General features: G+C 34.2%; 1 protein-coding gene across 1 annotated transcript; it reads right to left on the bottom strand.

Annotated features, from left to right (window-relative positions):
- LOC108663638 lies at nt 10,682-11,803 on the bottom strand. Its single transcript, XM_018128868.1, has 2 exons — nt 11,402-11,803; nt 10,682-11,248 (listed from the first exon to the last, which is right to left on the bottom strand). The coding sequence occupies exons 1-2, from the start codon at nt 11,801-11,803 to the stop codon at nt 10,682-10,684; spliced, it is 969 nt and encodes a 322-aa protein (XP_017984357.1).

Genomic DNA, 15,625 nt, shown 5'->3' on the forward strand with positions numbered 1-15,625 from the left:
AGGGACACATATTTATATTGGTTTGGAGTGAACTGTCCATGTCTCAGGCATGTGGGTGCATCTGTCAATATGTTACTTTACTATACGAAAATTTATCTGGAAAAAGCTAGGTAAGGGAAAATATTACAAAGTTTTTAAACTCCTACCATATGATAAAACATCTTTTACTCTACACTATTCTATCAAAGACCTCTTTCAGTCCCTTACTCTCAACTGCAGCAAATCAAATCATTCTATTAGCCAAGTTTAGCAAGCCTATATACTTTCCTAATTACTGCTTTCATCACAATTTTTTATCTTTAGAATTAAATTTTACAAATAAATTTCATTTGTAGACTACTTAGGAATATTTCATTTTTATTGTTTACCTCATCCGCATTTTTTTTAAAATTTTTTTTCTCAAATTCGACATTCTCTCAATAAATTCTTGAATATTAATGAAGTTTTATCACGTCAATGTCACGCATATTAATATAAAAATTTTACATAAAAACGACAATTAAGTATTTTAAAAAAGTCATAAATAAAATATAATTATTGAATATTATATCATTGATAAATGATTATAAATTATTCAACTCTTAATGATGTATATTGTCACGACCCGAAACTCTCCATCGGGCCCGTAACAACCGTCGCGAGGCCTCGACAGACATTCTTCACCCTGAATGCCGATCGAAACCCCGCAAAGCTCTCGTATCAGCTTTCGCACTTTCCCGGTAAGCAATAGTTATCAAATATCAAAATTTAAGGGATTACAAATTATTTCCAAATCAGAACATAATATTTTGTTTTCTAGCTCACATAGGCATTTTCGTCATTTCATTTTTTTTTTGAAAATCTCAAAACTTGCTAAAAATGTAGTCGGTAAATAGAAAATATATATTTAATGATTTAAAAACAAATTAAGTATCTAAAACGTTCATTTGAAGTGAAAATTTGACCATTTGAATATAATAAAAATATTCAATAAAATAAACTATTTTCTTGTAAAATAATTTTCATAAAACTATCGGTACATAATTTTTATAGCGTAAAAGTTAATTATATTCATATATACTATAAAGCAAATAACAAAAGCATAAAATTTCTTTTACAGTGACACGTGGGCCCACCTCTAACCAAAATGCATCGGAAGCTGGAAACCTACAGCTTTTACCGATTCGAGTCCAAATGAAAGTCCTTGTCAAAGTCAGCTAACTATGGAATTCCCCAAGCTTGAAATGTGAGGAAATGAGGGTGGTGAGATTATAAAATCCCAGTGAGTAAACAGATACCATCTAAACTATCTAAAGTCGAGTAAATGGAGACAATTAAAATAAATCATCATACTGTAATTTCATTACCTTTCAACTCATTTCAACCAAATAAAATCAATCCATAAAAATCGAGTAATCAACTTGGCTTATGAATTTCTTAAAACTTTGGCTCGTGCCAAAACTCATACTCGATGATACCTTGCGCAAGGCATCCAATCGAGTCCGCCAAAGCTGTTAAAATTTTGTATACACGTAAAACATATCTTTAGTTTGAAAAACACAACCATTTCTTGGCGTTGGTTGAGTTCTCCTTCACGTGGTGGTTTAGCGTGAAGTGAACCCTAAGCTTTACCCTAAGAGATACCCTACGCGCCTCTCCGTTCGAGGTAACAATATAATGGAGTTTGCCGTGCCCCTCTAATAGGCTGGTCCACGGAACCCCCTCTGCGGTGAATAATTAATATATACTCCACCAATCAATAAAATTCATTCTAGCATGACATTGCAATTTATTGCAACCTAGCCTCTCAAGACTGAATACTCAATACAAATAATTCTAACACCAAAATCAGTTTAGCCATTCATGCTCATTTATTGTCATAAGCCATTCAATTCAAAACCATAAATTTACAACACAAGCAAGCAGTCTCCAATTACTCTATTTTCAAAACCAGTATTCGATTTTTCAGAAAATTTATAAAATCATTTTATAAAATCGCAATTTCTCTTAAAACATAGCAATTTACCATTTAAACCCATTTTTCATAAAATCATACAATTATATAAAACTACTCTAGATAATTAAGACGATAGTAAGTTTACTCACTGTTCTAGGAGTCGATGTACTCCTAATCCCAGTCTCCAAGCACAATTTCTGTACTTTTACCAATGTACTTTGCTCACCACCTATCCACAATGTACAATACATAATTCATCACATCAATGCTTGACTATTATAAAATCAATTCAGGCTCGATATATATGCATGATATGATATACAACTTATCAGACTACCGTTTAAATGCGGTGCTGACCTAATTCGGTCTATTATCTCCAATTTAACTCCAAATCAATTCTTCTCACTTTCTACACTCCAATTATACCTAAATTACGTTAATGACTGTGAATAAGATTCAATTTATCAGTTTCGGTAGCAAATTATGAAAATACCCCTAGTGGGTAAAAATTCGTATTTTTGCTCTGAAAATTCCCGTTATTTTTCTAAGCTCATAATTCATCATTTCTTAACCAATTCTCCTAGAATGAAAATCAAATTCATCCTCACTCAACACATGGTAAATTCGACCATTAAGGGTTGTGGGAGAAAATAAATTCTTTTCTTGTTGTTTTGTTTCTAAATATGCTAAACTAACTTAAAACACTAACATAACTTAAAATCAAATTAATCTAACAATTTTCTCTCTCTTAACCCATTTTTCAGAATTGAATTCATTATAATAACTCAATATTCAACCATAGAAATCAAGAACAAAAGCATGGGTAAGCTAGGTATCAAGGAGAACTAAAGAAATTCTAACTTACCTAGCTTGTTTCCTTGATTTCTTCACTNTCAGCCATGAATTCACCATGAAAACATGAAATTTAATCATGGAAAATAAGGAGAAATGCATGGGAAAGGTAGATCACAAGTCAAAATCAAGAAATTTTACCTTTATTGCTTGATTCCTTGAAATCTCACACTTTTTCTTCAATTTTCCCACCTGGGTTTTCTGTTTTTCCTTTCCTCTCTTTGTTCTTACTATGGCCAGCCACATGAAGAGAAAATAGGCTGATTTTTGCTGATTTTAAAGCTAAAAAAATAAATGGATATTAACTTGACACGTGTCACCATTTCATTGGCCCATTTTTATTTCTTAACTATTAAGCTTTCTCTCTCCACCATATAAATCCCTTCAATTATCCGTGATAAAATTGGATAAAATCCATGTGCTGGACAAGTGTCGGGTGTGTAAAATTACAATTTTGCCCCTAGAATCACAAAATTACCATTTTAATCCTAGAATGGTAAAATTACCATTTTACCCTTATGCTCCGAAATATACCAAAATTATAATTTTTTTTCACTTCTCAACCTCAAATCATACTCCAATACTCAAATCATACTCCAATAAGTCAAATGGCAAAAAATCTTTTCTAAAAATTCTCATTTTGTCCCCAAGTGGCTAATGATCATTTTACCCCTAGATAGCGAAATTTCGGTTTGACTCCAAATTGATCTTGAAACTCATCACCATATTAAACTATTTTGGGACTTTAAAATTCTTAACTTCATTGTGAATTCTCTATTTGATCTAGTTCGAGCTTAAATCAACTTTGTTGTACATCTAGGTACAATATCGACTGTTTTGTAAATTTTTCGAGACTCTCTTAGTACCCAAAATACATTATTATGCCTCACTTGACTTCCAAATCGCCTTTTATCTCTCAAATTCTCCTCCGATAAAATTATTATTATTTTATTATTATTTCTCACTTGCGAAATATTTTATCCCAAACTACTCCTTTCGTCTTTTATTACTTCTAAAAATTTTAATTGACCTCAATTTTCATTCGATCAACTTTATTTATCACCATATCAAAATATGAGGTATTTCATATATGACATACCAAATAATTGAATCAATAGTTGACGTGTGGGGCAGGATTTGATGCGGTGACATAAAACCGAGTGAGTTCATGGAAAGTTATTCTTTATGATTATCCATATTATATGCTATGCTCAATATGCAAGAGAAATAGAGGGTTTGGCATTTTAATTATATATAAAATTATTAATTAATTTGTATTTTTTTCTAAAAGCAAGAAAGAGAGGTGGATAACACGTGGCAAATAGTGGTGGGGTATCTGAGTCACTTTCTGCATGGTTTAGTGTAGGTGAGGTAAGCTTAAAGTGACACTCTATAGCTATATTATATCATACTTTTTTGTTTATTTGTATTTTGAGAGAGAGAGAATCATGATCTTGAAATTAGGCAAAACATATATTCTAGCATCTCTTACATTCTCTATAGTGTTGATTATTCACCCAACATGGCGTCTAGATGTTGTGGAACAAGCATTGTTTTAGTGGGTTAAAAAGATTTGGTAAAACTCTGCCGTGCATAAATTTTCAATTAATCATCTACACACTCCAATTTATCCAAATCTTTTAACAAAATAATATGTCTAATTTAATTAATTATTTGATCAATCACGTCTAGACAAAAACCATTAATAATGACTCCTTTTCATATCGAGCGGTCAAATTTTTTGACTCGTACATTGTTTTCTCGTAGCATCTGAATTTTTGATGTAAAATATATCTTGATTACAAAGTATAAAGAAAAGAAGATACTTTCTTTGAACTTGACATTAGAATCTCTCGATTTCTTTCACTCATGCTGACATTTTATATTAAAAAAAAAGAAATTGTAGAGCTATATTTTCTAAATTTAATAATCGAATTTTTCATCTTAAAAGCTTATGCCTAAATTCATATTTTAAAATTTTTGACAAAAAATATTTTAGTTAAATATAAGTTAATGTTTCTTAACTCTTAATTAATTCAATCATTGAACATTACATGTTGATATATCGTAACAAATAAAAAGACTTTAGATTTTGCGAATGGAAGAAGATTGAGTAATAATGAAGAAAATCTTTTTTTTTTTATCTTAAGAATTATGAAGGATTTTATTCCAAATAAAGATTGGGGGAAGAAAGAGTGATGTGTGGGGGTAGGGGAAAAGACAAAGAACAAAGAGGGGGGCCTAAAAGAGTGAAGGGAAAAAAAAAAAGGAAAGGAGTTTGTGTAGAAGACGGGACCTCTAGCGATTTGGATAATTTGTAGTTGAAACTGACTCGGCGCAAGAGTGAAGCAGCAATAACCATCCTCTTTCTCACGCCTACACCATGTCTTGTCTTTAGATTATTTTTTCTAGCTTTGTCTCAGCTGTTCGCTACGTGCTCTTTGACCCTTTGTCCCAATACCCAACACAATTAGTTTCCTAACACTGTAGCTAGACATGGAGTCACCGTTCCAAGTTACAAAGATTATAGCCTAGGTACTTTCTGTTTTATTGATGCCCTACGAGAGGATTTATTAATGAATTTTTTTCCCTATATGTGACTGTTAATAGGCTTGTGTTACGTGCTCATGCGATTTTAAACTTTGAAAATAAAATTTAAGTAAACATAAAAAAAGAAATTTATATTTTTTAAATTTAAACCTAAACTCGTGTAGTCTTAAATTTTAAAAATAAATATTAAATAAACTTAAAAACTCAAAAAAGCAAAAACACAAACAAGGAAGAAATGAGAAAACTTTTTCAACATTTAAGATGGTACAAGATTAGGCTTAAGTTCCGAAACATAAAAATTGAGCTACACTAAGGGATGGACCCCATGACTTCACAAGTTCAGCCTCCTTTTCACAATACTTTGGGGATTTTTCTTTATTGATAAATAATCTATAGATTTCCTTTGCTACTTGACTGATTGCAGCTTTTATAAAAGGAGGTTGGAGTTGCTTGGTTGAGGGGATTCCACTAATGTCCCTCTTGATCTGCCGCTAATGGCATTGGCATATGGAGCTAGGAAAATGCTCGACCTAGAGATTCCATGAAATAGGCAGTTAATTATTATTTTCCATGACAAAATTACTAATTGTATTGCATAGTTAGAGATTGATATCGGATCCGTGAGTATGAATTTAAACACCCCCCTTTTGAAAACTTTGGCTTCAATATTCTTAATAAATTTGAAATTAAATTTAAATTTAGATTGCCACTTGACTTCAACGTGAACATAACAAGGGATGAACAAAGCCAGTTGTCATTAGGAGTGTGCAGCGGTCAGTTGCAATTGAGCAACCGACCGCAGCCGTCAATTGTTGCAACTCACAGTTTGGCTCGACGGGTTGCAACGATCGGCCTCGTTGGTCGATCGGTTCGATCATCAGAGGGGATGAACTGATCAAGAAACTGATCAATTAAAATTATTGGTAATATGCTAGAATTAATGTTAAGAATTATGTTTGGAAATTTTGTTGAGAATTATTGTTTGGATTTTCAATTAAAATGATTGGCAATATGCTTGAATTAAACATTAAGAATTATGTTTGGGAATTATGTTGAGAATTATTGTTTGGATTTTCAATTAAAATGATTAGCAATATGCTAGAATTAAACATTAAGAATTATGTTTGGGAATTAGGTTGAGAATTATTGTTTGGATTTTCAATTAAAATGATTGGTAATATGCTAGAATTAACATTATATTTAGGAATTAATGTTTAGAATTATTGTTTGAATTTTCAATTAAAATAATTGGCAATATGTTAGAATTAAACATTAAGAATTATGTTTGAGAATTAATGTTTAGAATTATTATTTGGATTTTCAATTACAATGATTGGCAATATGCTAGAATTAATGATTGGAATTAATATTTGGGTATTTTTTTTTGTAGATGTCAACTAATGAGGAAACAAATTTGGCAACTAGTGAGACACCAATATCAACATCAACATTTACATCCCATGTTACTGCTAGTTCTATTGAAGCCAACAAAACATGTGAGGTTGTAAGCAAAATGTGGAAGTAAAGGGAACCACCTCAATCTACATCGGTTGTGCGAGATCACTTCACTAAATGTGTTGATTAGAAAGATAATAAGACGACTAAATGTTCTCATTGTGGTAAAGAATTTTTGTTGATATAAAAAAATGAAACATCTTCATTGAATAATCATATTAAAGTTTGTCCGAAGTTGAAATTGGTTCATGATAGTGAGGAGAACAAGTAAATGGAATTAGTTTTTAGTTTGAGAGGAGATGAGCTAGGTAGTTGGAAGTTTGATCAAGAGACAATTAGGAGAAGTTTAGCTGAGATGATCATTTTGGATAAATTGCCTTTTAAGTTTGTGGAAAATCAAGGATATAGGAAACAGATAAACAAAGTATGTCATAGATTTCGTATACCATCACAATAGATTATTGCTAGGAATTGTTATAAAATTTATATTAATAAAAAAAACTCAGATGAGAAGATTGTTAAGATCATGTCCTGGTAGAATGCGTCTCACCACTGACACGTGGACTTCAATACAAAGAATTAATTATATGTGTTTAACTGTCCATTTTATTGATAATGATTGGAAGTTGTAAAAAAAGATTTTGAACTTTTGTCCCATTACTAGTCAAAAAGATGAGTCCATTGGCCAAGCAATTAGTAAATGTTTGCTTGATTAGGGGATCCAAAAGATTTTGCTATCACTGTTGATAATTCTAGTTTAAATGATGTTGTAATAGGACATTTGAAGAAAAAATTTAATGTTGCTAGAACTAGTATTTTAGGAGGTAGATTTTTTCATGTGAGATGCATTGCTCATATTGTAATCTTATGGTGTTTGATAGATTGAAGAATATCAATAACTCAATAGCTCGTGTTAGAGATGCAATGAGATATGTTAGACAATCCCTTGCTAGATTAGCCAAGTTTAAGGAGTGTGCTACTAGTGTGGTAGTTGAGAGCAAGTGTTTATTGTGTTTGGATGTGAGCACTAGATGGAATTCTATTTTTTTGATGTAGGGTGCAACTTTGAAATTTCAAAGGGCTTTTGCATCATTTGAGTTGTGTGAAAATGGCTACATACATGAGCTAATAAGGTTGGGAGATAGCATGCTCGATGATAGAGATTGAGCAAATATGAGGAGGATTTCTCATTTTTTGAGAGAATTTTATCATTTGACCTTGAGTGTTTCAGGCACATCTTAACAACTGCTAATTCTTTCCTAGATTCCATTTTTAATGTGTATACCACTTTGATTGAATGGCAAAATGGTGATGATGTTGATTTATGGTCTATGCCAATTAAAATGAAAGAGAAATTTGACAAGTATTGGGGGAATGAGGACAAAATGAATTTAGTGTTGTTCATTGCCATTACACTTGATCTGAGGAAAAAGCTTTCTTATGTTGAATTCACTTTGCTAGAAATGTATCTTCCCACACAAGCTTCAATGATGTTTTTTTGGGTGACACAAACAATGGATGAGTTGTTCGTTGTTATAGAAATATGTCACAACCTCTATCTCATGTTGGTTAAAGAGGTTAAGAGTGTCCAACATCCATGGGACAAGGCACTAGTGATATTTGTAGTGATAGCGTTGCTTCAATTTTGATTGGCAATGACATAGAATGTACTAAAAAAAGATTGGATAGGTTCAAGAAGCACCGGTTAAACACTTGGCCAAAAAAGCTGAAAACGAAATTGGAGAAATATTTATTTGAGCCTGTGGATGATGAGGGTTTCAATGATGATGAGTTTGATGTTCTCATGTGGTAGAAACTCAATCAATTTAGGTTTTCTATGCTTGTCGCTATTGCTCGTGATGTTTTGACTGTTCCCATATCAACAGTTGCTTCAGAGTCCACTTTTAGTACTGGTGGACTTGTGCTTGATGCATATAGGAGTTCTTTGACTCCTAAGGTAGTGCAAGCACTTATTTGTGCTCAAGATTAGTTACATGGATTGGCATGTGGTGATTCAGATTTGATTAAGGATGATTTGGACGAGCTCGATAAACTTGATTCTGGTAATTATTTTATAATTTTATTTGTAATTTAATTTATTAGATTTGTTAAAGATCAATTTACCATATTTGTTATTTTATTTTTAGATTTGGCTAATATTGCATTGGAGACAATAGCTGAGTTTGAGCCTGAGTCAGACTAACGTGTTATTTCCATTAGCTATTTGCACTTTTCAAGTAATGTTATCATTAGGTACTATGCAATATTTACATTAGATTTATAATTCATTTAGGTTATCTTACCACAATAATATACACTATTTATATATTTGTTTTTAACCTTTTTAGGAGCATGTTTTGCAAAATTGTTGAATTGGAGTTGGAGGTTCATCTTTTAAAATTTAGTGATTTATGTTATGAAACTTTGAGTTATGTAACTTCTAATCCAAAATTAAAATCATGAAGGATATCTCTTCTTTGTTTATTTATTGTATGATGATTAATGATGATTTCTTTGTGATCATATTTAATTAATTGACTTAAACTTATAAAACTTTTGAAACTAATGTTTATTTATTATATAAAGATTAATGTTTATTTATTGAATGAAGATTAATATTATTAACCACTTGAAAGAAATAAATAGCTCCAAATGATTACATATAAATAAATGGACCCAGAGTGGCAATTTATAAGGGGTTTTGTAAAAAAGCTTAAGTCAAACAAAAAAAAATGCCATTTACAAAGGGTAACACAAAAAAAAGCTCAAGTCAGCCCATTTCAAAAACTGACTTAAAATCGACCGAACTAAGGTCAGTTTTAACCAACCGAAACTAAGTTCTTGCATGGTTTGGTTAGGTTGGTTTATAGAACAAATTTCTTAGTTGATTTTTATCAAAACCAAATAAAAAATTGACTAAACCGAACCAAGCTCACCCCTAGTTGTCTCGTAGTTTTTACTAGTTTTACAAATTTGTATTTCTAATTAATTGATGTTTTGCATAATATTTACATCATTTTGCTCAAAATTCAAATATTGAGGACATATAGTCAATAAATGATATCACTTGGGTTAAGGTTTTGACTAAAAAGATCTTGATATTGAGTTATAATATCTTCTCTTATTAACAAGGAAAAAAGGAAAACTAAAAATAATTTCTCATCTATTCTATTAGTTTTTCTTTTTAAATTTTTTAATATATATATGAAATCAAAGATTGCATGTAAGATTTTTAAAAGGGTATTTTTTAAAGTTTTTCTTTCAGTAAATGTCAATAGCACGTGGTTTCCCCTCATTGGTCTTAGTTGCCCACTTACCTCTTCAGTGGAGAGTCTTGAAAGTAGTTTTGATATGGAGATTGTTTGCCTAAGCTTGCTAATGTTACAACTAATACAAGCTTGATTAGTACATGTGAACAAAACTTTGATATCATGTTTCCTTTTGCTTCGTTGTACTGGTTGTTTTGATGCACCTTTGTTTAAGTTTTTTTTTTTTATGCTGGAAATTCTCGCAGGGCCCAGCTACCCTGTAATCGTTTTATTAGGAATCGAAAAAATTAAGTACAATGGGGAGGGGGACATAAACCGAACCTCCAAAGTTACATGAGTTCGAGAAAGATAAAGAAAGGTACTTGAAATGGAAATTTTCATTTTATGTGCATATTTTTGAATGCTATCATAAAATTGAAACTTTTCCATATTACAAGAATCTAAGTAATAAAAATAACAGAAATAAATTAAGAGTACTACTCCTTTACATTTATTTAAAATAAACATAAGGTAAATTTATTTTATCTAATTTAATTATACCTCTGAGTTGACCTTCTGCTTGTGAAAATACCTGTAGGTTATAGTACGTATGCCCCTGATTTAAGATATGATCTGCAGCCTAGTTCCCTTCTCTATGGATGTGTGAAATACGAAAAGACATACCACTCAAGCATCTATGGATGAAAGCTAGCAAATACTGAGTCTTGGAAGAACCCTGATGGCCCTCATGTATCATTTGTACCACAACTTTTACATCCATTTCTATCCAAAGTCTAGTAACATTATACTCAATGCATAAAAGCAAACCTCTATGTAGTGCCATTAACTCTGCCTGTAATGAATTATAAGGTCCACAATTTTCAACAAATAAAAAAATCATGGTACCTGTATGATCCCAAAGAAGTCCTCCTCCAGCAGCATTTTGAAAATTATCCTTGGAACTACCATCAACATTTAACTTAAACTCACCTGCTAATGGTTTGTGCCAAGAAAATATTTTTGGTGGATGTGGTGATGCCTGTTGAAATATTAGACCCCATGCCTGAGCATTCTGTAAATCACCCCTCCATTGCCAACGATGGAATTGCCTCTCTTGGAATAGTTGCTGGATGAGTTTTAAAACTCTCCACACCACTCTATTGAAATACATACCAAGGTTCCTATGCTTCGCATAATTTTGTTCAACCTATAGAAACCAAAAAATAAATAAAGGCATTAACGTGTGGATGTGCCCTTTTTTCGTATAATCACTAAAGTACAACCATGCCCATATAATCTGATAAACATTCTGGGGGTGAGTAATGTAGCTTTGGAAGAATTTTGCAAAATAATTCCAAACCTGTGTAGCAACAAGACATTCCCACATGACATGCAAGAGAGACTCCTCTGAGTTGCAATGTTGGCATTTAGAAGCCAACCGGAAACCCTTGGTTTTCAACCTCAAATTGACTGGAATCCAATCTTGTAACAACCTCAATAGAAAGAAAGAAATGGTAAGAGGAATGCTTTTATGCCGAATTAAATTGAACACAGGATTTACTAACTGTTGTTGTCGAATTATCTCCCAAGCGGACTTAGTCGTGAATTGCCCACTCGAAGTAGGTGCCCAATATGCCATATCTATATTGGATGGATTTATCGGGATTTTTAGGATTTCCGCCACAACCTCTTCCGGCAACACATTATTCAACTTACCCACATCCCATGTGCCATTATCATAGAAGTAGTAGACTCTTATCATAGATGATGTAAAAGATAGAAAACGATTAACCAAGGGTGTTTCACCCATCCAACAATCATGCTAAAAAAATAGCTTACCCTTACCAATTCTAGGCTGGATCGAAACTTCAAATCATGGACTTAGAATTGGCAACTCTTCACTATATGGCTATTGATTTTGCAAAGACAGGAGCACCAGCTGAGATACCTCGATCCCTAAAACCAAGGGAGTTTTCAAACTTCATGCAGAGGGTTGATAAACCCATGTATGCTTCCCTTGGGGTACTAGGAAAACTGTACCAGGCTACAATCAACTCAACCGTGCAAGAAAGGTCAAAGTTTGATAGACGAAGCTTGTGGATAGACCTCCAAGAGCACAGTGAAGCACGTACGCTTCACTGCATTGTACTCCCCCCGTCTCTTGGAGATTCTTTGTGATGTAATGCAACTGCGACCACTTATAGTGGGTTTTAATATTGAGTATGGATAAGCATCTGAGAGCCCAAATCCCTCAAATAACAATTAAAATATCATGTTAGTTTATTTTTCTTATAACATGTTTTATTTTTTAAAAAATTTTCTTAATTTTATTAATTTTATGCCATGTCACCAACAAGACTGCAAAAATTTGGCATGTCACGCCAAGTTTACATGCACCCAGCGTGTCACCACAATTGGCCCCTGCCGTGTCACCCGCCAAAACTGCAAGAAGTCAGCGTGTCACGCCACAAGTCTGCGTTAAGTCAACGTGTCACGTCATAAGTTTGAATTAACTCAGCGTGTCAAGCCATAATTCTGCTTGCACTCAGCGTGTCACCGCAATTGGCCCCTGCGATGTCACCAGCCAAGACTGCAACAAGTCAGCGTGTCATGTCATAAGTCTGCATTCACTCAGCGTGTCACCACAAGACTTGCAAGCAGAATGCTCTTAGTCGACTAACCGATATTGGCAAAATTTAATTACTCATGAAATAGAAAGGAATTTCATTGTAAAAACATAAAACGGTTAAATCAAATGAAATAGAAAGGAATTAAATCAAATCATTAATTGTTTAATACAAGTGGTAATAAAATGTGAGAAATGAGGTAACAATATAGGGATTTCACAAGTCTATTCAGAGTTCAAAACTACGGACAAATGAAATGAATACTCAAATAATCTATCTACAAAATTAATAAAAAAAATAAAGACTCATATACAAGAGGAAACTAATAAACACTAAAAAATATGAATGAATGCAAGATACTACAAGAGAAAATTGTGATAAAGGTATTGTACATGGGTTACACATTTAGTTAGGTGGACAAGCTGTCTTCATCCACAACACACCCTACATTTTCAAACATTGTCCTTCGTATTGGGTCGTTGTTGCTTGTGTGACCAAGTTGTCTACAACTTGAACATGCTTTGGGTCAGTGTTTTCGTGGAGGCGTCGATTCACTTGGAGATGGTGTCGAATTTGTGGATGGAACTGTAAATGGGGATGGGCAATTCTATCTGTTATGCCTGTACCTCTTGCATTACGAACATCTCCGTGCTCGACTGCCTTCACCAACCGATGGAATCCTTCTCTTCCTAGGTCTTTTCGCTTGGCCTCGCCAAGGTGGTGGCAAGATGACAATTTGTTTCACATTAGGGGGGATGTCCCACTCACTAAGATGTCCTATTGGTCGAATGGATCCCGAATAACCTTCCACCAAAATGGTTGTCTTGTAGTAGTCAGCGTAGAATTCAATGGCTTTACGTTTGCATTTACTGAAAAATACAATAAACTCAATCTTCAAGCACAATGTAAATGCTATGTCAATTAGGGTTCAAATAAGAAATAAAGATATTCTGACCTTATTGCTGCAATGCCATGGCTGCATGGCAGTAAATCTGTTTGGAACTCACAACATGAACAAGTCTTCGTGGACAGGTTTACAGGTCCGTCCATCTTCCTGTCTTTAACTTCGAACTCCACTCGATTGATAGGCTTAACTACAAAGCGATGTGTATCATTGAACCGTAGGCTCAAGTGCTTGGCAATCCAAGGGTTGAGGGGTGTGGTCACCTTAACAGCATCCTCATACCGGCCATGGAACCAATGCTGTAACATGTCTCTGATGAACTCGATCAAAACAATGATCGGCATTTGTCTTGCATGCTTCAAGCATGAGTTAACACATTTCGCAATATTGGATGTCATCATTTGATATCGGCTTGTCGGCGAACATGCACGTGCCCATCTCTCAGGCCCTATTCTCATAAGGTCAGCGTAGGCTCCTGGGTGAATATGCTGTAGTTGGTTCATATGTCTATTGAAATCGGCTACCTTATAGCAATCTCGAGCAAGGGTGACAAGCATACAAACATCGTTGCGTTTGAACTTGTTTTTAAAGCTTTTTTTCAAGTGGTAACTGTATAAACCATGATGTGCTTCTGGGTATGCATTTTGGATTGCTTTCTTAATACCGAGATGCTAATCAGAAATGAACATAGTATTTTTAGGACAACCAACCGCATCATGCAGCTTGCTAAGAAACCATGTCCACGAGTCTTCGTCCTCAACATGGCCAATGCCAAACGCAACTGGATATAAGCACTCATTCGCATTTTTGCATACAGCGACAAACAGAACACCCTTGAACTTGCCTTTGAGATGTGTCGCGTCAATTGCAACTATAGGACGCATTATGTCCCTAAACCCCCGAATATAAGCCCCGTATGACTAAAAACAATACTTGAATCTTTTTGCCTCATCAGTAGCCATTGTAGTTATTGTCCTAGGATTTTCTTGTTCCAACACATAAAAATACGAAGGTAGTAGTTGAAATGACTCCTCTGGTGGACCGAAAACAAGCCTCTCCGCATACTTCTTCGCTTGCCAAGCCTTACCATACAAGTATTCCAATCCCCACTGAACCCTCATCTCACACATTATGTCCTTCAGTCTCAATGCGACTCCATTAGCCCGAAGCTTGTGTGACATAAGTTCACCATTTATCTTCGCACTCATAGTTGGAATTCGCCCTTGCAAACCATCAACAGTACAGGTGTGTACTTTATGGAACGTCCGCACTTGCCAATATTCTCCTCTGTCAGGTAACTTCGTTGCACGAACACTGAACTTGCATGCCTTGTCCTTGCAACCAACCTCATAACGACCTTGACATGACCTTTTTACTCTTATTGCAAACTTCTCCTTTATAACCAACATGTTCAGAGCTCGTTTCAACTCGACCTTCGACGAAAACATCCTTCTTTTGTAGAAGCGATCATCGACACATGTTGACTCCTTAGTGGTAATTGTTTGGAAGGAAAACCTTTCTGCACCTGCAATTTGCCACGTACGAGATGTACCTGCATTTCCCTTTTCCTGATAACTGTTATCGACCAATGTATCAAGGGAATGAATCCCGTTCTCACCAGCGATGGGGTTATTGTATATGGGATCATCACACTGAACATCTCCTACATCAACACCTTCAACAGGTTTCGTTTCACCTTCAACATTATTTGCAATTGGAATATCACTATCATAAAGCCGATCATCGTCTGAACTGTCATCATGCCATTCTTCAAGCCGATCATCTGAATTGTCATCAAATCTATCTTCACCAGCAACGAACAAATCCTCATTTCCCTCACCAAATGTAGCATTATCCTCCAGCGTCATAGTGTCACCCTTCAACCTCACATTGTTGTCCTCAACTATCCTATTCTCATTTGACAATGGCATTGCACACTCTACAGTTCCACCCCGATCGTTTTATTTGTTGGATAGGAGCAAGTAATTGGTTTGATGCACATCGTGATCGGAATTGTGCAGCCAACTATTCTGTGAATGTTGTCTGTCTATCG

This window comes from Theobroma cacao, chromosome 10 (assembly GCF_000208745.1).
Source record: "Theobroma cacao cultivar B97-61/B2 chromosome 10, Criollo_cocoa_genome_V2, whole genome shotgun sequence".
In the NCBI taxonomy this organism is placed as follows: Eukaryota; Viridiplantae; Streptophyta; class Magnoliopsida; order Malvales; family Malvaceae; genus Theobroma; species Theobroma cacao.